At 45.3% G+C, this 23,916-nt stretch overlaps 1 protein-coding gene across 2 annotated transcripts in view; it reads left to right on the top strand.

The window, feature by feature from the left end:
* The window catches only part of LOC123994478 (netrin-4-like), a 36,204-nt gene extending 12,666 nt beyond the window's left edge, over window positions 1-23,538 (top strand). The window contains exons 3-10 of one of the 2 annotated variants that reach the window (XM_046297106.1): window positions 5,416-5,688; window positions 14,686-14,812; window positions 14,998-15,183; window positions 18,271-18,484; window positions 21,071-21,165; window positions 21,740-21,808; window positions 22,174-22,347; window positions 22,506-23,538. In XM_046297106.1, the coding sequence (XP_046153062.1) occupies window positions 5,416-5,688; window positions 14,686-14,812; window positions 14,998-15,183; window positions 18,271-18,484; window positions 21,071-21,165; window positions 21,740-21,808; window positions 22,174-22,347; window positions 22,506-22,645 (1,278 nt within the window). In that variant the 3' untranslated portion in view covers window positions 22,646-23,538. The remainder of the gene's footprint in view (window positions 1-5,415; window positions 5,689-14,685; window positions 14,813-14,997; window positions 15,184-18,270; window positions 18,485-21,070; window positions 21,166-21,739; window positions 21,809-22,173; window positions 22,348-22,505) is intronic. The other variant, XM_046297107.1, reaches the window with a different exon arrangement.
* Window positions 23,539-23,916: the final 378 nt, after the last annotated feature.

The following is a 23,916-nucleotide window of genomic DNA, read 5'->3' as shown; positions in this document are numbered from 1 at the left end:
TGTTGACTCTAGTTGATGATCTCTGATCTAGTGCATGTTGACTCTAGTTGATGATCTCTGATCTAGTGCATGTTGACTCTGTAATGACTCTAGTTGATGATCCCTGATGTAGTGCATGTTGACTCTAGTTGATGATCTCTGATGTAGTGCATGTTGACTCTAGTTGATGATCTCTGATCTAGTGCATGTTGACTCTGTAATGACTCTAGTTGATGATCTCTGATGTAGTGCATGTTGACTCTAGTTGATGATCTCTGATGTAGTGCATGTTGACTCTGTAATGACTCTAGTTGATGATCTCTGATGTAGTGCATGTTGACTCTGTAATGACTCTAGTTGATGATCTCTGATGTAGTGCATGTTGACTCTGTAATGACTCTAGTTGATGATCTCTGATGTAGTGCATGTTGACTCTGTAATGACTCTAGTTGATGATCTCTGATGTAGTGCATGTTGACTCTAGTTGATGATCTCTGATGTAGTGCATGTTGACTCTAGTTGATGATCTCTGATGTAGTGCATGTTGACTCTAGTTGATGATCTCTGATGTAGTGCATGTTGACTCTAGTTGATGATCTCTGATGTAGTGCATGTTGACTCTAGTTGATGATCTCTGATCTAGTGCATGTTGACTCTAGTTGATGATCTCTGATGTAGTGCATGTTGACTCTAGTTGATGATCTCTGATGTAGTGCATGTTGACTCTAGTTGATGATCTCTGATCTAGTGCATGTTGACTCTAGTTGATGATCTCTGATGTAGTGCATGTTGACTCTAGTTGATGATCTCTGATGTAGTGCATGTTGACTCTAGTTGATGATCTCTGATCTAGTGCATGTTGACTCTAGTTGATGATCTCTGATGTAGTGCATGACTCTAGTTGATGATCTCTGATGTAGTGCATGTTGACTCTAGTTGATGATCTCTGATGTAGTGCATGTTGACTCTAGTTGATGATCTCTGATCTAGTGCATGTTGACTCTAGTTGATGATCTCTGATGTAGTGCATGTTGACTCTAGTTGATGATCTCTGATGTAGTGCATGTTGACTCTAGTTGATGATCTCTGATCTAGTGCATGTTGACTCTAGTTGATGATCTCTGATGTAGTGCATGTTGACTCTAGTTGATGATCTCTGATCTAGTGCATGTTGACTCTGTAATGACTCTAGTTGATGATCCCTGATGTAGTGCATGTTGACTCTGTAATGACTCTAGTTGATGATCTCTGATGTAGTGCATGTTGACTCTAGTTGATGATCTCTGATGTAGTGCATGTTGACTCTGTAATGACTCTAGTTGAGTATCTCTGATGTAGTGCATGTTGACTCTGTAATGACTCTAGTTGATGATCTCTGATGTAGTGCATGTTGACTCTGTAATGGTACTGCTCCACAGGCTTTTCCCTGGTAGTATTGCCTACATGTTATCCTGTCATCTTTTATGATCCGCTGTATCATACATCCAAAAGCAGTCTTCCCCTGTGAGTGGTGTGTGTGTGTGTGTGTGTGTGTGTGTGTGTGTGTGTGTGTGTGTGTGTGTGTGTGTGTGTGTGTGTGTGTGTGTGTGTGTGTGTGTGTGTGTGTGTGTGTGTGTGTGTGTGTGTGTGTGTGTGTGTGTGTGTGTGTGTGTCCATGCAAGTGTGAACATGTGAAAGTGTGTATGTGTTTATTTGAGGGACCCAGCTAATATAAGATACTTGAGTCATGTTGTGATGTGCGTGCAATGCATGTGTGTGTGTGAATGTTTTTGTGTGTCAGGGAAGCGAGACACTGTGATAGTAGCATGACCTTTACCCTCTAACCCCTGTCTGTTGACCCTGAGGTCAAGGGAGGGGTCCAGACTCCAGTGTCCTTTCAGCTCCTCAAAACAGAGGCTGCTATACTAAACCATCCTCCACTCTCTCTATCGCTATGGCTACTATATTTATCTTGTGATGTTCATCATTAACTTAAATCATAATGCTGACATAATGCTGACAGCTCAATTTTCTGCGGCCTGTCTGAGGTGATGACAGCAAGGCATGTACAGAACTGTGTGTGTACTTTACCATGGGAGCTGAGAGTTGTGCTCCGTGTGTTTATGTCCATACAGAGGGCAAGGTGCACACGCGAATATGCCAACCCTGTCAGGCTTTCATCTACTAGCTCAATATGTCAAGTGCATCTCTGTGTGACTGTGTGTTTGTGTCTGTGTGACTGTGTGTTTACATATTGAATGTTTAAGCTTAACTGGAGTGACAGTTATGTGTCGAGAAGGTGACTGTGTGTATGTGTTTGTGTGTATATACACCCGTGTGTGTGTGTTTAGTCAGTGTTAAGTGTTTGGGCTCCTGCAATCAGATAAGTGTTTAGCTGTGATGGATAGCAAGAAGGAGGGAGGGGGAGGAGGTGTGTCTTAGCTTGGAGCGATACTGTGAGGGAGCAGGTATTCCCAGCTTTCCCCCTCCTTTATCTGATGAACATTAAAAAGCATGTCATCTCTTGTGCTGAGAGCTGAACATGTTCATCTGAATGGGGGGAAACCTGGGAGGCTTGTTCAGGTACTAACTGAAGAGGTTGTTGGAGAGCTCAGGGCTCCTTGTGTTATTTATGAGGTCAGCTGGGCTGGAAGAATGTGTGTTTAGGTGTTATAGAGACTGTGATCTTCTTAGGGAGGGAGCCGTCCAACCAGAGCCCCACACACACCTCTCTCTCTCTGTCTGTCAGGGAGGAAGTGCCCTTTGCCCTGATGGAAGTTGGTCCTGCAGGCGAGACGGCCCATCCCCCTCATCTCGGGATCTCTCTCTCTCTCTCTCTCTCTCTTGCTCTCTCCCTCCATCAATGCCCATTGTTCCTGTTTACCAGAATACAGTCCACAGCGCTTTGATGGAATTAGGGCTGTTAAAGCCAGACTTACACTGTTTTTCAGACTGTAACAGGAAGAAAAGATTATGAGCGTAGAAAAGCCACACGCTCCCCCTAACTAAGGTTTCTGTGGGACTGCTCTCTCTGTTTCTATAGTTTGACAGAGAGAGCATACCCAGACAATGACTTGACATTTCGTATGCACAAAAAACTTGAATGAGATTCTTCATTTGTTTGTTTGTATGTGTGTTAGAGTTTGCATTCGTTGTGTGGGCTGCATGAAGTCTGTGCCCACTTCCTGCAGCTGGAGCATACAGAAGGCCTCTTGTGGAATCTTTGCAGGGTTTGGGAATGTTGATTGGGTAAGTGTGTGTGTAGTTGGGAATGTTCATTGGATGTTGTGTGTGGAGTTTGGGATTGTCCATTGGGGATGTGTTTGTGTGTGGGGTGTGTGTGTGTGTGTGGGACAGTGTTGCAGCGGTGTCGCCGGGCTATCGCAGAGCCTTTGTCCAGGGCTAAGTTATGTGGGGCTGCATCTCTCGCCCGCTCTTTGTCTCGTCCTCCTCTCCCGCGGACTGGCGCCTCTTGCCCTATTTGTTGTGTTCCCTTAATTGCAAACACAATGCCGTGACTCTGTGACCTATTCCAACAACAGGGAACTTAATAGTGCTCCTCCCATCACACCCCAGGCCAGCCATACAGCCAATGGGGACACAGCATGGGCTCGACTCACACAGTCAACCCCCCAAAAAACACACATACACCCCTCACCCAATGGTATCTATGTCAGGGATACTTCTCTGTATACATCAATGATGTCGCTCTTGCTGCTGGTGATTCTTTGATCCACCTCTACGCAGACGACACCATTCTGTATACCTCTGGCCCTTCTTTGGACACTGTGTTAACTAACCTCCAGATGAGCTTCAATGCCATACAACTCTCCTTCCGTGGTCTCCAACTGCTCTTAAATGCTAGTAAAACTAAATGCATTCTCTTCAACCGATCGGTGCCCGCACCTGCCCGCCCGTCCAGCATCACTACTCTGGACGGTTCTGACTTAGAATATGTGGACAACTACAAATACCTAGGTGTCTGGCTAGACTGTAAACTCTCCTTCCAGACTCACATTAAACATCTCCAATCCAAAATTAAATCTAGAATCGGCTTCCTATTTTGCAACAAAGCATCCTTCACTCATGCTGCCAAACATACCCTTGTAAAACTGACCATCCTACCGATCCTCGAATTTGGCGATGTCATTTACAAAATAGCCTCCAACACTCTACTCAACAAATTGGATGCAGTCTATCACAGTGCCATCCGTTTTGTCACCAAAGCCCCTTATACTACCCACCACTGCGACCTGTATGCTCCCGTTGGCTGGCCCTCGCTTCATATTCATCGTCAAACCCACTGGCTCCAGGTCATCTACAAGTCTCTGGTAGGTAAAGCCCCGCCTTATCTCAGTTCACTGGTCACCATAGCAGCACCCACCCGTAGCACGCACTCCATTAGGTATATCTCACTGGTCACCCCCAAAGCCAATTCTTTCTTTGGCCGCCTCTCCTTCCAGTTCTCTGCTGCCAATGACTGGAACGAACTGCAAAAATCACTAAAACTGGACTCTTATCTCCCTCACTAGCTTTAAGCACCAGCTGTCAGGGCAGTTCACAGATCACTGCACCTGTACATAGCTCATCTGTAAATAGCCCATCCAATCTACCTCATCCCCATTCTGTATTTCTTTATTTACCTTGCTCCTTTGCACCCCAGGATCTCTACTTGCACATTCATCTTCTGTACATTCTACCATTCCAGTGTTTAATTGCTATATTGTAATTACTTCGCCACCATGGCCTATCTATTGCCTTACCTCCCTTATCCTGCCTCCTTTGCACATGCTGTATATACATTTTTGCACTGTATTATTGATTGTATGTTTTGTTTACTCCATGTGTAACTCTGTGTTGTTGTATGTGTCGAACTGCTTTGCTTTATCTTGGCCAGGTCGCAGTTGCAAATTAGAACTTGTTCTCAACTAGCTTACCTGGTTAAATAAAGGTGAAATAAAAAAATACATACTCTCCTCCAATAACACTCCCTCCCAGCATCACACACTTCCCTCAATGACAACTAACTCCCCTTAAACAAACACACTTCTGCCCCAGTGATATCTGTGGCAGAAACACACTTCTGCCCCAGTGATATCTGTGGCAGAAACACACTTCTGCCCCAGTGATATCTGTGGCAGAAACACACTTCTGCCCCAGGGATATCTGTGGCAGAAACACACAGCCCTCTCAGGAACATAATTCACCCTCAACAACAGCAGCAGTGTATGCAGGTTGCCATAGGAGCAGTCGCCAGGGTGATGGCAGTTGTGCTTGGGCTGGAGGGTAATATGGAGGGATCATCAATTTAGGATACACGACTCAGAGAGGGAGAAAGAAGGAGAGACAGAGAGAGAGGTGCAGAAAAGAATCTGTGTTGTCACCAAGTCTTGCATAATAACATAGTGCCACTAACTCGTATCATTTTGACTGACTGTTGGATTGGTTGATTGACAGGTGATCTACCGTGCCCTCCCCCAATGGGAATCTCTTGACCCGTATGGGGTGGCAGGCCAGGAGCAGCTGAGGGTGACCAACGTGCGCATACGTCTTCTGGAGCGCCAATCCTGTCCCTGCCAAGCCAAAGATCCCACCGTTGGAGCCCCGCTCACCCAGCACTTCGCCATTTATGACCTTATTGTGAAGGGCAGCTGCTTCTGCAACGGGCACGCCGAGCAGTGTGTCCCTGCGCCCGGCTACCGCCCTGTCAGAGACAGTACTAACCACGTGGTGAGTGTGTGTGTGTGTGTGTCTGTGTTTCTGTCTGCATATCTGACTGTCTGTGTGCATGCATGCGTTTTGTGTATCAGTCATTAGCATAGTGATGAGGGATATCACCTTTCTCTGTCCCACTTCCTGTGCTGGGCTTGCTCTGTCTGGGTAGATAAAAAGCTGCCTTTCCTGTGATCCAGATTACAAAGGAAATGTTGATATGGATTCAGCACTGGGCTAATGATGGTGTGGAAGTCTCGAAAAGTGTGTGCTGATAAAGGTGTGAATGGACATGACTGATTCACAGTGTGTAGATTGACATTAGAGATGCAGCTGCCTGTGGAACGTCTATCTCTGCCGTCTCCACAAGCAGTTCCGCCCGACGCCTTTTTAAGCAGAGCGCCTATTCTATTGCAATCAGCAGGTCCAGAGAGCAGGGAAAGTGAGTGTGAAGAGTGTGACAACAGACCCTTTACACTGGAGACACAGACACAAAGACATAGACACAGAGACTGTCTGACTGTGGGTAACTATAACTTTGTGTATGAGTGTTAAGCCCACAATAGCAGTGTCTGTGGCAGTATTACAGTATCTATGAGCTTGTATGGTTGCAGCCGGTCAGTCTGTCTCCACTGTGTGAGCCCACTGTAATCAGAGGTGTCTGTCTGTCATCCTCCCCCATAATATCACTGGCTTATCTAGTAACCCAGTGAGCTACACCTTGTTAACTTAGTTTGGACTTGACTCTATCTAGGCTACAAAAGCATCCTCAGAATGTGTTTTAAGCTTTTAAATGTTGATATTCTAAACATTAGGATATATCACAATACAACATGACCTAACGTTGTAGGAACGTCAGTGTGACGTGTGATATGAGGGAGAGTTGGGTTAACAAGCATTGAGACGTGGGACGGTATCTCTCTCTCTCTCTCTCTCTCTCTCTCTCTCTCTCTCTCTCTCTCTCTCTCTCTCTCTCTCTCTCTCTCTCTCTCTCTCTCTCTCTCTCTCTCTCTCTCTCTCTCTCTCTCTCTCTCTCTCTCTCTCTCTCTCTCTCTCTCTCTCTCTCTCTCTCTCTCTCTCTCTCTCTCTCTCTCTCTCTCTCTCTCTCTCTCTCTCTCTCTCTCTCTCTCTCTCTCTCTCTCTCTCTCTCTCTCTTTCTCTTTCTGTCAGCAGTTTGCTTTCTGTCACTGTTTCGACCCAGGACAGTCATATCTACCAAACCCAAACAAGCAGATCATGGCAAGAAAGTGAGGAGAGATTAGAAGCCTGTAAACACACTCAAACAAGACGGGAGGGTGTGAGTTTGTGTACAAGTTTTCCTCCCTAATTAGAACCAGAATGTCCTGACAAGGTAGGAAAACAAGAAACTTTTTGAAAAGTCAGGACTTTGTTCATGTTCTGAATTTCTTCAATTGCTATTTTAGGCTTAACGGTTAGGTTTAGTGTTTGGGGCTAAGGTCAGGGTTACGGTTAGGTTAGGAGTTAGGGTTAGGGTTTGAGGTTTAGGTTCGGTTAAGGGAAAATAGGATTTTGAATGGGAATATATTTTTACTCCCCAAAAAGTCCTGAAAATTCTGAGTACCCCTCGCCATGGCACATGGAACGGGGTGGGGTTGGTTGTGGGTGGGGTCAGGCCTGAACCGGCCCCACCCACCACATGTTTTCATTGGTTGAGGGGCATTCGCATTCCACCACGCTCTGCTTGGTGATATGACAGCACATACAGTATCAGTCAAAAGTTTGGAAACACCTACTCATTCAAGTTTTTTTTCATTTGTACTATTTTCTACATTGTAGAATAATAGTGAAGACATCAAAACTATGAAATAACACATATGGAATCATGTAATAACCAAAAGTTTTAAACAAATCAAATATATATTTTATATTTGAGATTGTTCAAAGTAGCCACCCGTTGCCTTGATGACAGCTTTGCACACTCTTGGGCGGCAGGGTAGCCTAGTGGTTAGAGCGTTGGACTGTCGCAACCTTCCGATCTGTCGTTCTGCCCCTGAACAGGCAGTTGACCCACTGTTCCTAGGCCGTCATTGAAAATAAGAATTTGTTCTTAACTGACTTGCCTGGTTAAATAAAGGTTAAAATAATACAAAAAATATTTTAAAAATAACGCTCTCGGTAGCCGATGTGAACAAAACCTTTAAACAGGTCAACATTTACAAAGCCGCTGGAAAAGACGGATTACCAGGACGCGTACTCAAAGCATGCGCAGAACAACTGTCAAGTGTCTTCACTGACATTTTCAACCTCTCCCTGACCGAGTCTGTAATACCGACATGTTTTAAACAGACCACATAGTCCCTGTGCCCAAGGAAGCGAAGGTAACCTGCCTAAATGATTACCGCCCCGTGGCACTCACATCGGTAGCAATGAAGTGCTTTGAAAGGATGGTCATGGCTCACATCAACAGCATCCTCCCGGACATCCTAGACCCACTCCAATTCACATCCCACCCCAACAGATCTACAGATGATGCAATCGCACTCCACACTGCCCTTTCTCAGCTGGACAAAAGGAACATCAATGTGAGAATTCTGTTCATTGACTACAGCTCAGAGTTCAACACCATAGTGCTCACAAAGCTCATCACTAAGCTAAGGACTCTGGGACAAAACACCTCCCTCTGCAACTGGATCCTGGACTTCCTGACGGGCCGCCCTCAGGTGGTAAGAGTAGGCAACAATACGTCTGCCACGCTGACCCGTAACACTGGGGCCCCTCAGGGGTGTGTACTTAGTCCCCTCCTGTATTCCCTGTTCACCCACGACTGCGTGGCCAAACATGACTCCAGCACCATCATTAAGCTTGCTGACGACACAGCAGTGGTAGGCCTGCTCACCGACAACGATGAGACGGCCTATAGGGAGGAGGTCAGAGAACTGTGTGGTGCCAGGATAACAACCTCTCTCTCAATGTGAGCAAGACAAAGGAGCTGATCGTGGACTACAGGAAAAGGCTGGCCGAACACACCCCCATTAACATCGATACAGGTGTAGTGGAGTGGGCCGAGAGTTTCAAGTTCCTTGGAGTCCACATCACCAACAAACTATCATGGTCTTAACCTACCAAGACAGTCGTGATGAGGGCACGACAAAACCTTTTCCCCCTCAGGAGACTGAAAAGATTTGGCATGGGTCCCCAGATCCTCAAAAGGTTCTACAGCTGCACCATCGAGAGCATCCTGAACAGTTGCATCACCGCCTGGTATGGCAACTGCTCTGCATCTGACTGTAAGGCGCTACATAGGGTTGTGCAAACGGCCCAGTACATCACTAGGGCCAAGCTTCCTGCCATCCAGGAAGGCGGGGTCAGAGGAAAGCCGATAAAGTTGTCAGAGACTCCAGTCACCCAAGTTATAGACTGTTTTCTCTGCTATTCACGGCAAGTGGTACCGGAGCGCCAAGCCTAGGACCAAAAGGCTCCTTAACAGCTTTTACCCCCAAGCCATAAGACTGCTGAACAATTAATAAAATGGCCAACAGACAATTCACATTGACAACCCCCCCTTCCCTTTTGTACACTGCTGCTACTCGCTGTTCATTATCTATGCATAGTCACTTCAATCCCACCGACATGCACAAGTTACCTCAACTAACCTGTACCCCCGCACACTGACTTGGTACCGGTGCCCCCTGTATATAGCCTCGTTATTGTTATTCTTATTGTGTTACTTTTTATTATTACTTTTTATTTTAGTCTACTTGGTAAATATATTCTTAACTCTTTTGGAACTGCACTGTTGGTTAAGGGCTTTTAAGTAAGCATTTCACGGTAAAGTCTACCCTTGTTTTGTTTGGCGCATGTGACAAATAAAGTTTGATTTGATTCTCTCAAACAGCTTCATGAGGTAGTCACCTGGAATGCATTTCAATGAACAGGTGTGCCTCGATAACAGTTACAAATTTATTTCCTTCTTAATACATTTGAGCCAATCAGTTGTGTTGTGACAAGGGGTGGTATACAGAAGATAGCCCTATTTGGTAAAAAACCAAGTCCATATTATGGCAAGCACAGCTCAAAACAGCAAAGAGAAACAACAGTCCATCATTACTTTAAGAAATGAAGGTCAGTCAATCCAGAAAATGTCAAGAACTTTTAAAGTTTCTTCAAGTGCAGTCGCAAAAACCATCAAGTGCTATGGGGAAACTGTCCCCCACTGAGGACCGCCACAGGAAAGGAAGACCCGGAGTTACCTCTGCTGCAGAGGATAAGTTAATTAAGAGTTAACTAATTAACTGTGAGACGCATAGTAGGTGAACGGATGATCTTTGCATGTGTGGTTCCCACCGTAAAGCATGGAGGAGGAGGTGTGATGGTGTTGGGATGCTTTGCTGGTGACACTGTCTGTGATTTATTTAGTATTCAATGCACATTTAATTAACATGGTTACCACAGCATTCTGCAGCGATATGCCATCCCATCTGGTTTGCGCTTAGTGGGACTATCATTTGTTTTTCAACAGGACTATGACCCAACACACCTCCAAGCTGTGTAAGGGCTATTTGACCAAGAAGGAGAGTGATGGAGTGCTGCATCAGAAGACCTGGCCTCCACAATCACCCGACCTCAACCCAATTGAGATGGTTTGGGATGAGTTGGACCGCAGAGTGAAGGAAAAGCATCCAACAAATGCTCAGCATGTGGGAACTCCAAGACTGTTGGAAAAATATTCCAGGTGAAGCTGGTTGAGAGAATACCAAGAGTGTGCAATGCTGTCATCAAGGCAAAGGCTGGTTTACTTTGAAGAATCTCAAATATAAAATATATGTTGATTTGTTTAACACTTTGTTTTGCTTAATACATGATTCCATATGTGTTATTTCATAGATTTGATGTCTTCACTATTATTTTTACAATGCAGAAATACCTTTGAATGAGTAGGTGTTGAATGAGTAGGTGAGTAGGTGTATTCACACATTGAAAATATTAGTTTACTCCATTGCTATGGTCACCGGTGCCTGTCCTTTGTGTGTGGTGTAATGTAATTTTTGGTTTGCCTTCAAAATAAAAATCCCTCATTGAAAGTGACGCAAACTAATACAAATAGTGGAATCATGCTATATTTGGACTAGATAATGCTAATTAAGGTTGGAATGTTGTTAGATAATTGAATATGAAATACAATAATTCATTAGTTTGACAATAAACATTAAACACGGTTGAAATTCCACTGTGGATGTATTAGACTGCATAATTGCTTTGGGGCATACAGTATGCACTGTACAGCCTTACCCCATTTCATGGGTGCACAATACATGGGTATCAGCCTACTTATTGAAACCCACAGAACATAACTATGTAGAGTTTACACAAATATTAGCATCTTAGCTCTTTTGCAGGACTCTGAAACCACTGTGAAATGAGCCATATTAGATCTGAATTTTCGATACACAATAGGTGGACTCGTGAGCTAATGTGGCTGGTTTCACAGTTGTTTCCGGGTCCTACAATAGAGCTAATACACGAATATGTGTTTAAACTCTACATAGTTACGTTCTGTGGGTGTCACATAGGTTGGGCTGTTCAGTGCAATTTGAATGTTCAATATGCAGAATAGACTGACTGGGAAAGGGATTTCCCACAGTCAAAATCTTGCAATGAGAGCTAAGATGCTAATATTTGTGTAAACTCTTGAGAATTGTTTTCTATGAGTGTGACTGTGTATGTAGGCTGATACCCTATTTCCTGGGGGCACAATCCATGGGTAAGGCCGTACAATGCATATAAGTATGCCTCCAAAGCAATTATGCAGTCTAATACATCCACAGTAGGATTTCATTTTTGTTGTTGTTGTAAACAACAGGTGTGGCCTAACAGTGAAATGTTTACTGACAGGCCCTTCCCATCAATGCAGAGAGAAAGAAAATAGAGAAATAATAGAAAAAATAAAACACAATAATAAAAGTAGTAATAGATACACAATTGGTAACGATAACTTGGTACCCAATGTTGAGTTGATGTGCAGTGGTACGAGGTAATTGAGGTAGATATGTACATATAACTAGGAATAGAGTGACAGATAGTAAACAGTAGCAGCAGCGTATGTGATGAGTCAAAAAGGGTCAATGCAGATAGTCTGGGTAGCTATTTGGTTAACTATTTAACTAACAATTTAGCAATCTTATGGCTTGCGGTTAGACCTGGTGCATTGGTACCACTTGCCATTTGGTATCAGAGTGAACAGTCTATGACTTGGGTGGCTGGTGTCTATGACCATTTTTAGGGCCTTCCTCTGACACCGCCTGGTATAGAGGTCCTAGATGGCAGGGAGCTCGGGCCCAGTGATGTACTACTAGGCTGTGCGCACTACCCTCTGTAGCGCCTTGCGGTTGGATACCAAGCAGTTGTCATACCAAGTGGTGATGCAGCCAGTCAAGATGCACTCAATGGTGAAGCTGTAGAACTTTTTGAGGATCTGAGGACCCATGCCAAATCTTTTCAGCCTCCTGAGGGGGAAGAGGCTTGTCAATGAGGCACTTTTATTCTGAACCGCAATTCCACTTTTGTGGCTAATTGTTAATGTGGCTAGCTTCACATAGGTAGGGACAAGCATGTACCAGGGCAGCATTCAACAGGAGGACTGACACAACGTTGGCCAACGTTCAGATATAAATGTATTATGTAGAACAAACATGCCTCTCTGATTTAAAAAATCGTGTCAGTTCTATTCATGGCATTTGAGTCTGCAACGTTCCAAAACGTTTTTTTTTTTTACTGGACATGCCCAGGCGAACCCATTGAGTTACACGAACCCAGCTCTGCGCATCTCTTGTCTGGAAGGCCTCAGCAAATGAAACCGTGTGGTGGGTGGGGTAGACGGGGCCAACCACACCCACAGCCAACCCCGCCCCCCTATGTGTGTCGTGGTGAGGGGCTTCTCAAAGATTCACTAAGACTAAGCTGTGTGTGTGTGTGTGTGTGTGTGTGTGTGTGTGTGTGTGTGTGTGTGTGTGTGTGTGTGTGTGTGTGTGTGTGTGTGTGTGTGTGTGTGTGTGTGTGTGTGTGTGTGTGTGTGTGTGTGTGTGTGTGTGTGTGTGTGTGTGTGTGTGTGTGTGTGTGTGTGTGTGTGTGTGTGTGTGTAGAGTAAACCCAGTAATCAGTGACCTTGATATTGAGGGTTATTAGTGCCCAGAAAGTTTAGTGCAGTCCGAATGTTTTTGGGGAGAAACAGTGTTTTTGTTGTTGTGTTGCAAGGCTCACAGGTCCAGACCACATGGGAGGGTGATCATGGTCTGTGTGAGCCATTCTGAGTTGACCACAGAGCCAGTTTTTGACCCACATCCAACCCTCCTGGCCCATGCTCAGCTACTGGAGAGTTAGCAGCAATTCGCATAGCAAGCGGAGAGGCAGTATGAGTATCTCAGGGTTATAGAGACTTGCACAGTAACTGGAGTCTGAGAATGAGTTTCTGCAGAGGTGTTGGAATTTAAAGACTGCACCTCATGGAGAGTATTGTGCTATACAGGTGTTTGCCTGAGTACACACACACACTGTTGATCGGATTAACACACACACTTATCATGTTGTTTGGATGAATACACACACACACACACACGCACACACATACTGCTGATGAATGACTTAATTTCACATTAGCCAATAAAGCTTTCGTGGGGGGGAGCTGTCGAGGTCTTCCTGAACACCCCTCTGTACCGTCTGCCACCCCTCCCTGTCCATGTTCAACAACCTCTTTATCAGAGGGTCAGAGTGTTTGAAATACAGGCCTGTCAAAACGGAACACGCACAAGCTCTTGGAGATGGGGGTGGGAGGTGCCGGCATTAGTGTGTGAGCATTTGTATATGTATGTGCATTTTATTTGTGTGTGTGCTTGGGAGCCTGGCTGCTTGGGTTTGTATTTGTGCGTGTGTGTATTGGTGTTTGTGTATGCGCTAATTGTCCCATATCCCGCAGGTAAACATGTGAAATTGTTTGGAATACCAGCTGTCTGGAGCTTGGCCAATGTCTCTCTCTTCTCTCCTTCCCCCCTCTTTCTCCTCTCCTCCCCTCTCTTCTTCTCTCTACTTCCCTCCTTCCCCCTTTTCCACAATCAATCCTGGTTACAGATGATTTCATTCTCATTAATGTAGTTATGTACACAGAGTTATTTCACTCCTTTTCTCTTTGTTTGTCCATTCCAGACCTACCACATCCATTTCTCACACTGTCTTACCTGCCTGTCCTTATCTTCCTCCATTCTCCTGGTTGATGGCATATGGTTGGGGTTATGTCTTGGGCTGGCACAGTGGCTGAGATTGAGTTTGAGATAAAGTTAGGGTTAGATCTGGTGTTAGTGCAAGGGCCTGGGATATGTCCCAGTTCCGGTAGCTACAGGTCTCTCCCATGCCTGTGTTTAACCCTCTGTGTGAACGTCTGTGCAGCATGGGGGAGAGGGGAGAGGGCATTTTGAGGTAGAGGGCAGCAGCCTCTATAGCCATACACCGTGGGAAACTGAAACTACCGCAGGTGTTGGAGTGTTGTTGAGCGTTTGTGTTCAGTGTGTGTGTGTGCGCATGCGTCAATGTGCTTGAATGTGTGCGTGTGTGTGTTCAGGCCTCTCTCTGTGTCTCTGTTCCCCACACAGAGGCACTGTAACCCAAACAGATAAATAGCTACCTCAGATGCCATGTCAACCTCCCACCTAGATCACATCATTAACCACTCACAGGAATGACAAGGAGACTGTTATTGTGCTCTCAGCGCTGCATATTTCCGCAGACACACACACATACACACACACTCAGACACGGTCCTTTTCAGGCCCCTTTCGTCATGAGGCCAATGTTCATTTCCAGCGATGAAGCCAAACAATCAGTCTCCATTCAGCAATTACAGGACAGGACCTGAAAGAGAACAGGCAGGGGAGCCCCCCCGACCCCCAGGGGTTAGACTTGGGGTGCTGCTGCTCTCACATGGGAACTGCTCTCTCCCTTACACTGACCTCTTTGTCCCCTCCTTCCTCTCCTCTCTCCTCTCCCTCTCCTCTTCCTCTCTCTCAGGTTCATGGGAAGTGTGTGTGTAGTCACAACACTGCAGGTGTTCACTGTGAGCGCTGTGCTCCGCTCTACAACGACCGACCCTGGCAACCTGCGGACGGACTCACAGGGGCTTCACACGAGTGCAGGAGTGAGTGACACTACTGCTATTCACTATACACTAGGGCCAGGAGTTCTATCTGAGAATGACATCTGGTCAAAAAAAACTCACAGCCCTACTTACAGCCATCATTGATCATAATGACCAATCAGTCCCTGTTTAGAGAAGATTGACAGATATCTGTATTTCTGATGTCCCGTCCTGTCTCCCTATAGAGTGTAAGTGTAACGGGCATGCCCAGAGCTGCAGTTTTGATTGGTCGGTGTGGTGGGTGTCCGGCCAGCGCAGCGGAGGTGTGTGTGAGTGTCTACACAGCACAGAGGGACGCAACTGTCAGAGCTGTAAGACTGGCTTCTTCAGAGACCCCCAGAGGGCGCACACAGCCCAGGACTCCTGTAAACGTAAGACAAACTCTCGCACACGCACTCCAGATGGCTAAAGCAAAAGCTCAATGTACTTCAAAGATTTCAAGTAGTATTTGAACCCATGTCTGACTCACATTCACTGGCTTGCTCTATCACTCACTCACTGACTCAATCACACAAACACTCACACACATAAACACACACCGTAGGAATCCAGAGAACATGAGACACATACACACCGTATACACACACCCTTACTGGCAGAGCCAAATCATTCCTGCCCGGAATGCTGATTGCTGAGATCGCAAGCCGAGACGTGCTGGATAACGTCGCTCCTGATGGGCACCTGGTTCTTTGTGTGGGTGTGTGTCTGAGTGTCAGTGTGTGCTGTTTGCGTTCACCTGTGAGTCACTGGAGTGGTTCGTCATCACTAATCAACACAGTGGCGGCTCATGTAAGGAAAGGGAAAGGGGGATACCTAGTCAGTTATACAACTGAATGCATTCAACTGAAATGTGTCTTCCGCATCTAATCCAAGGACCTTGTGTGTGTTGTTTGTGCTCTGTGATGGGACTTAAGTAAACACTAGATACCGATCCATAAACACCACAGTGGTTACATTCTCAGATTATCTGTCTGATTTGACCCAGTGAGCTCAGTCCTACAGTTATGCAGAAGGCTGGGGAGACGCTGGCTGGTGTGTGTGCGTGTGCGTCACTGCATGCTTGTCTGCATGTGTTTAGGTTTGCCTTTAGGGAAGTCTGTAGCATATCGGTATTTTCACATTGTCAACAAGTGAGAGTGGAACACATATTTGGGGAATGTTTGTAGACAGGACACGTTTAGGATGGGAACCCCAGTGTCAGAGTGAGGTTGAAATCTGACAACTGAGGAATTTCCCTCCGTCTCTAGGAACATATTTCCAATTCCAGGCATGGCGGAGCTCTTTAAAGAAAACACACAATCGAGCCGCAAGCTCACACACACACAGTAACAATGAGTGTGTGTGTGAGATACATTTTTGTTTGTTTTCTAAGTGGGTGTGTTCTGTGGTTGTTCGGGCAGCTGCTCTGTCACGTATCACTACAGACCCATAATGTTCTCATTGTGAGAGCTCACTGCGTCAACACACACACACACCTCTCCACACATTCTCATCTCTAAACTCCAATTATTATACAACTACTGTATTAACAATGTTCTATTATACAACATGATCCTATTATACATAATGAGAGAGAGGGAAAGTGTGTGTGTGCACCTGCGTGTGTGTGTCGATGGCTTTGCTGCTTCTGGGCTGGTATTGTTCTCCTGTAATGATTAACTTGAGGCGATTGAACACTACAGTCTCAACAGGACCTCAATAGATGATTTTCAGGAAGAGAAATGATTTGAAGTTCAAGTTTATTATCGTTAATCGGGAGAAACCTGAAGAGAAAGACTATCTCTCCTAGCTGACTTACATATGCCTTGGGGATTTAGATGTCAGTGTAATGATTCCCCTGTCTTTGTGTGTGTGTGTGTGTGTGTGTGTGTGTGTGTGTGTGTGTGTGTGTGTGTGTGTGTGTGTGTGTGTGTGTGTGTGTGTGTGTGTGTGTGTGTGTGTGTGTGTGTGTGTGTGTGTGTGTGCGTGCATGCGTGTGTCCGTGAGTGAGTGAGTGAGTGAGTGTGTGCGTGCGTGGTCTGCATGGGTCGTTACAAGGTCTGTTGATAATGAAAGATACAAAACGAATAAAACAACAGATGCATCTTATCTTATATTTGTTGCCCACGGCGATAAGTGATAAAGGTATAGCCTTGTCTGGGTCTCAGACAGTAGAGCCTTGTGACATCATCTCCCTGCACCCAGACAGGGGAACGGGGGAGAGACACAGGGGTCTGGCTCTGGTTATATAGTAATTTACTGCCAGTGGGTTAGGATGGGGGGGGGGTTCAAGCATCATTAAACAACAGAAATAAAGCTCTACACCACCCCTCCTCCTCCCCTTCCCATCTCTCCTTCCCTCCTCTTGTCTCTCTAGTCCCCCCCCTTTGTATCCCTCGCTCTGATGAGTACAGATTTATGGTGACTACTTTGGCTGTTACTCTCACCCCCTGCAAAGTTCTCTTGTAATTCACATACTATGAGGACAGCAAGAATGTGTATGTGAATTTATGTGTACATTTTATGTGGTGTGTGTGTGTTTTGAGCCTTTGCAAGTTGTGTGTTTTTATAGGGGGGGGGGTGATTGTGTGTGTGTGTGTGTGTGTGTGTGTGTGTGTGTGTGTGTGTGTGTGTGTGTGTGTGTGTGTGTGTGTGTGTGTGTGTGTGTGTGTGTGTGTGTGTGTGTGTGTGTGTGTGTGGTGGTTGTTGAGTGGGCAGAACATAGCACTGACTGTGCTTGTCCCTCTATCTTATATTGCTGCAGGCTGTTAAAATAACACTCAGCAGAGAGAAGGGAGAGAGAACTGTGGAAGGTATTTGAGAAAGATGTGTGCGAGTGTGCGCGCGACTGTGCATTCCCACGCGTGTGCTTGGGTGCATGCGCCTGTGGTAGCCGCGTGCATGTGTCCTTGTGTGTGTGATGGCGATCTGATAAGAGGATGATAGAGAGACCATTGTGCTTCGTGGTCCAGGAAAACCTTGGACTGTTCCAGTCAGTCCAGAGTCCTTTGGGAAGTGGTCTCTCTCCCTCTCCCAGTCTTATCACTTCCTCCTCCAGGCTGGGCTATAATGAGGTGGCACGCTCTGGAGTGTGTCTATCTGTGTGACACTTAAACAAAGGGAACTCTACATGACTAATAAGTGCCTAATAAAGTCATAGGTAGAAAAACAAAATATACTCAACTGGAAATGTTGCCAGCATTAGGGTTCTCAATCTCAATGTGTGCAGTGGTTTACTTTGAATGGATTTGATTGGCTGTGGTTGAGTGTGGTGAATTTAATTGCCTGTGATTGAGTGTGGGTGGATTTGATTCGCTGTGGTAAGGTGCAACTAGATCCAAATGAATGTCTGTGGTTTATTTGTGAGGAGATAACATTGGGTTGAGTGCCGATGTATTTGATTAGCTGTGGTGGAGTTATTGTTGTATATGTGATGTGCCATGTCTCCCCTCTCTTTCTCCTCCCTCTCCTCCCCCCAGCATGTGGCTGCCACCCCCTGGGTTCAATACCATTCCACCTGGGCGGGGGGTCTCTCTGTGACCCTACCAACGGAGACTGTGTCTGCAAGCCCGGCGTGGGGGGCTCCCACTGCGACAGGTGCATGGTGGGATACTGGGGTTTCCATGACTACGGCTGCCGTCTGTGCGACTGTGCGGGAGACTGTGACCCCTTTACAGGATACTGCATGTCTGGGTGAGTCATATATACAGTTGAAGTCAGAAGTTTACATACACCTCAGCCAAATACTTTTAAACGCAGTTTTTCAAAATTCCTGACATTTAATCCTACTAAAGTTTCCTGGTCTTAGGTCAGTTAGGATCACCACTTTATTTTAAGAATGTGAAATATGAGAATAATTGTAGAGAGAATGATTTATTTCAGCTTTTATTTCTTTGATCACATTCCCAGTGGGTCAGAAGTTTACATACACTCAATTAGTATTACTTAGCATTGCCTTTAAATTGTTTAACTAGGGTCAAACGTTTCAGGTAGCCTTCCACAAGCTTCCCACAATAAGTTGGGTGAATTTTGGCCCATTCCTCCTGAAAGACCTGGTGTAACTGAGTCAGGCTTATAGGCCTCCTTGCTCGCACACGCTTTTTCAGTTCTGCCCACACATTTTCGATGGGATTGAGGTCAGTGCTTTGTGATGGCCACTCCAATACCTTGACTCTGTTATCCTTAAGCTATTTTGTTAGAACTTTGGAAGTATGCTTGGGGATATTGTCCATTTGGAAGACCCATTTGCAACCAAGCTTTACTTCCTGACTGATGTCTTGAGATGTTGCTTCAATATATACACATGAAGTTCCTTCCTCATGATGCTGTCTATTTTGTGAAGTGCACCAGTCCTTCCTGCAGCAAAGCACCCCCACAACATGATGCTGCCACCTCCACAACATGATGCTGCCACCCCCGTGCTTCACGGTTGGGAAGGTGTTCTACGGCTTGCAAGCCTCCCCCTTTTCCCTCCAAACATAATGATGGTCATTATGGCCAAACAGTTCTATTTATGTTTCATCAGACCAGAGGACATTTCTCAAAAAATTATGATCTTTGTCCCCATGTGCAGTTGCAAACCATAGTCTGGCATTTTTATGGCGGTTTTGGAGCAGTGGCTTCTTCCTTGCTGAGCGGCCTTTCGGGCTATGTCGATATAGGACTTGTTTTACTGTGGATATAGATAATTTCGTACCTGTTTCCTCCAGCATCTTCACAAGTTCCTTTGCTGTTGTTCTGGGATTGATTTTAACTTTTCGCTCCAGAGTACGTTCATCTCTAGGAGACAGAACGCATCACCTTCCTGAGCGGTATGACAGCTGCATGGTCCCATGGTTTTATACCTGCGTACTATTGTTTGTACAGATGAACGTGGTACCTTTGGGCGTTTGGAAATTGCTCCCAAGGATGAACCAGACTTGTGGAGATCTACAATTTTGGAGGTCTTGGCTGATTTCTTTTGATTTTCCCATGATGTCAAGCAAAGAGGCACTGAGTTTGAAGCTAGGCCTTGAAATACATCCACAGGCACGTCTCCAATTGACTCAAATGATGTCAATTAGCCTATCAGAAGCTTCTAAAGCTATGACATCATTTTCTGGAATTTTCCAAGCTGTTTAAAGGCTCAGTCAACTTAGTGTATGTAAACTTCTGACCCACTGGAATTGTGATACAGTAAATTATAAGTGAAATAATCTGTCTGTAAACAATGGTTGGAAAAATTACTTGTGTCATGCACAAAGTAGATGTTCTAACCGACTTGCCAAAACTATAGCTTGTTAACAAGAAATTTGTGGAGTGGTTGAAAAACAAGTTTTAATGACCTCAACCTAAGTGTATGTAAACTTCCGACTTCAACTGCATACCAGTCTCATCGTCAACAGACTGGCCAATAAAAATAAAAGATTAAGATGGGCAGAAGAACACAGACACTGGACAGAGGAACTCTGTCTAGAAGGCCAGCATCCCGGAGTCGCCTCTTCACTGTTGACGTTGAGACTGGTGTTTTGTGGGTACTATTTAATGAAGCTGCGAGGTGAGGACTTGTGAGGCATCTGTTTCTCCAACTAGACACTCCATGTACTTGTCCTCTTGCTCAGTTGGGCACTGGGGCCTCCCACTCCTCTTTCTATTCTGGTTAGGGCCAGTTTGCGCTGTTCTGTAAAGGGAGTAGTACACAGCATTGCATGAGATCTTAAGTTTCTTGGCAATTTCTGGCATGGAATAGCCTTCATTTCTCAGAACAAGAATAGACTGACGAGTTTCAGGAGAAAGGTATTTGTTTCTGGCCATTTTTAGCCTTTAATCGAACCAACAAATGCTGATGCTCCAGATACTCAACTAGTCTAAAGAAGGAAAGTTTTATTGCTTAGCCTTTTAAAATGATAAACGTGGATTAGTTAACACAACGTTCCATTGGAACACAGAAGTGATGGATGCTGATAATGGGCCTCTGTACGCCTATGTACATATTCCATAAAAAAATCTGCCGTTTCCAGCAACAGTAGTAATTTACAACATTAACAATGTTTTCACTGTATTTCTGATCAATTTGATGTTATTTTAATGGACAATTTTTTAAATTTTCTTTTAAGTGACCCCACATTTTTGAACGGTAATGTGTGTGTGCGTGTGTGTGTGTGTGTATATATATATATATATATATATCCACATGTACATACACACACCATCGGATATGATATCTATAATATTAAGTTTATATTAACAGCAAGTCTATAATATGTGTGTGTGCGTGCGTGTGTGTGTATATGTGTGCAGGTCAGATCTGGACCTGTATAATCTGGAGGGTAATTCCAGTGAGATGGTGAGGATCTTCAAGGCAGATGAGCTCTTTTCTGCCCTACACTACTCAGGTTAGACATGGGGTCACCAGTGTGTGTGTGTGTGTGTGTGTGTGTGTGTGTGTGTGTGTGTGTGTGTGTGTGTGTGTGTGTGTGTGTGTGGTATGCAGTCTGCTCCACAGCCCAGTGCCCAACTGTTAATGGTTAAGTAGTGAAAGTTATTGTACATCCTTACAAGGGCAGAGAACAAAGATCTGTGATTCTGTGTGTCTGTGGACAGTTTCCAAAATGTCCCTCTCCGAGACCTCCCAGGGCCTTCAGCTGAGACAAATTCCTCCTTGATCTCACACACACATACCCACACACACTGTCCTCACATTCCTAAGTCACCACTTATCTACGTCCACACACACACACACACACACACACACACACACACACACACACACACACACACACACACACACACACACACACACACACACACACACACACACACACACACACACACACACACACACACACACACACACACACACACACACATACACACACACACACACACACACACACAGAGCAGGTGTCAGTCACATATCTGGACGGGGTATTGGTGTGTAATATGTCAATATGATTGTGTCCCCTGCAGAGAAATGTGAGTGTAAGGAGCAGGTCCTGGCTAACAGCAAACTCTTCTGCACCATGAAGTTTGCCTATGGTGAGTACTGAGACACACATGAACAACAGCGAGAGAGATGGTGGTAATAACACCATATTTGTTTTTTTTTGCTTCCTTGGTTTCCATTGTGTTGTTTGTTTATTGATAACTCTATGTAAACAGTATTTTATTGTACAATAAAGGCTTTCCCTCTCTCCCTATCTTTGTCTCATATCTCCCTCCCTCTTGTTCTCTCTCTCCCTCCCTCTTTCTCCCTCTCTCCTTTCCTATCGTTTTCTCTCTCCCTCTCTCCTCCCCCCTCTCTCTCTCTCTCTCTCCTCCTTCTTTATCTCTCCCCTCCCTCCCTCTCTCCCTCTTCTCCCCCCCTATATCTTTCCCCTTCTTCCCCTCCCTCTTTTTCTCAGTGTTGAAGGTTAAGGTCTTGTCAGCCCATGATAAGGGCTCCCATGCTGAGTTGGAGGTGAAGGTTCAGAAGGTGTTGAGTCAGAGCACTAAGGTGAAGATCCAGAAAGGACGAGTAACACTCTACCCAGAGTCCTGGACCGCACGGGGCTGCACCTGCCCCATCCTCAACCCAGGCCAGTCTCACACACACACACCTATACACACACGCATTCACAGGCACACGTGTGCACACACGCACAGTTACGTACGCACGCACGTACACACGCATGCACACACACACACGCAGGGCTGCTGAGCTAATGATGTCTCTGTTTATGCTTTGACTACTTAGGTGGGGAGTACTTGGTGGCGGGCCATGCAGACAGGAAGCAGAACCGTCTTATCGTCAACATGAAGAGCTTCGTCAAGCCCTGGAGAGCCAGCCTTGGACGCAAGGTCCTCACACTAATGAAGAAAGACTGCACCTGGTAAACAGACTGGAGGACACTGGGAGTTGAACAGACTGATAGATGGAGAAAGAAGACACTGCCATTCATTTGTTTTTGCCTTCTCTGGAGGGGGAATTGTCTTATTGAGGTGGGGACTAAACAGACTATAAACGCCCACCCCTATCTGCCCTGGGCCAATAAGAGTGTGTGGCTGGCAGAGAGAACATACACAGACTCTATGAGCCTCTGTTTGAGTGACAGTTCAGCCCTCTCTTCCAAGCGCACATACACACACAGCCACTCCCTCTCTCTAGCACTTTAGCCCATGGCAGAAGGGCCAATAGGATCATGTGTTGACCTCAAGACTGGACAACAGAAGGACACATTTGACCCCTTGTGACCCCTGTAGGAAAGCTTGTGGTGGATGACCTATGCCTCATTCCCTGATGTGTTCTGTTACAACAAACTGCCTGTCAAGCTGTGTAACAGAGACAGATTTGTACACACAGAATGATGTTGAATAAGCCATGCATGCCACTACAGGTGGTTGAGTCCAGGTGTGTTTGCGAATGTGTATGTGTGTTGTGAACTCTGTCTGTGTGTGTGTGTGGCTGCGTGTCTGATGAGTCTAATTGATCCATTTTTCACTTTGAAATTTGGGCAGGATAACCTAGAGATGTAGCATCTCTTGTGGAGGGGTTCCTGATAAAAACAGTCCAATCACAACAACATATACCACTGTATATATATATATATATATATATGACAATACACATATTACCTCCCAACATGTAATACTGCTGTGACCTACAGAGCCCTGAATTCATCTCTATTCCTTCCTGTGTCTACTCCTGTACAGTATTACTTGTATATATCTATATAAATATGATGATGTCCTCTCTCTTTCTTTGATGATGTGTTAATGTATTAATGTCATTCCGGTCAAATGTTGAGGCATTACATTTTCTTTAGATTTCCTCACTGTGGAAAAAACCCTGTCCTCCGGTTTAGTGAGGACACAAGACCGATAAGTGAAAGCACACGCACGCACACACACCGACTACTGTTTATAGACTCTAAAACAACATAGTTAGATTCCTCCATCAGGAGCCTTGGAATACCTCAGATTAGTTTGATGAAAATATCCATATCATCCTTCCTTTCTCTCCTGCTCCTCCTCCTGTCTTTCTCTCCCTCACCAGATTATGTAATAATACACCCCTCCCCCTCTCCCAAAACACTGACACGTTCACACAGACTCAGGGAATGTTGACCATAACAGAGAGATGGGAGAGTAGACAGAATGTTTGGCTT

The sequence above is a fragment of the Oncorhynchus gorbuscha genome, linkage group LG14 (genome assembly GCF_021184085.1).
Source record: "Oncorhynchus gorbuscha isolate QuinsamMale2020 ecotype Even-year linkage group LG14, OgorEven_v1.0, whole genome shotgun sequence".
NCBI lineage: Eukaryota > Metazoa > Chordata > Actinopteri > Salmoniformes > Salmonidae > Oncorhynchus > Oncorhynchus gorbuscha.
This window is presented reverse-complemented; position numbering and strand designations above follow the sequence as displayed.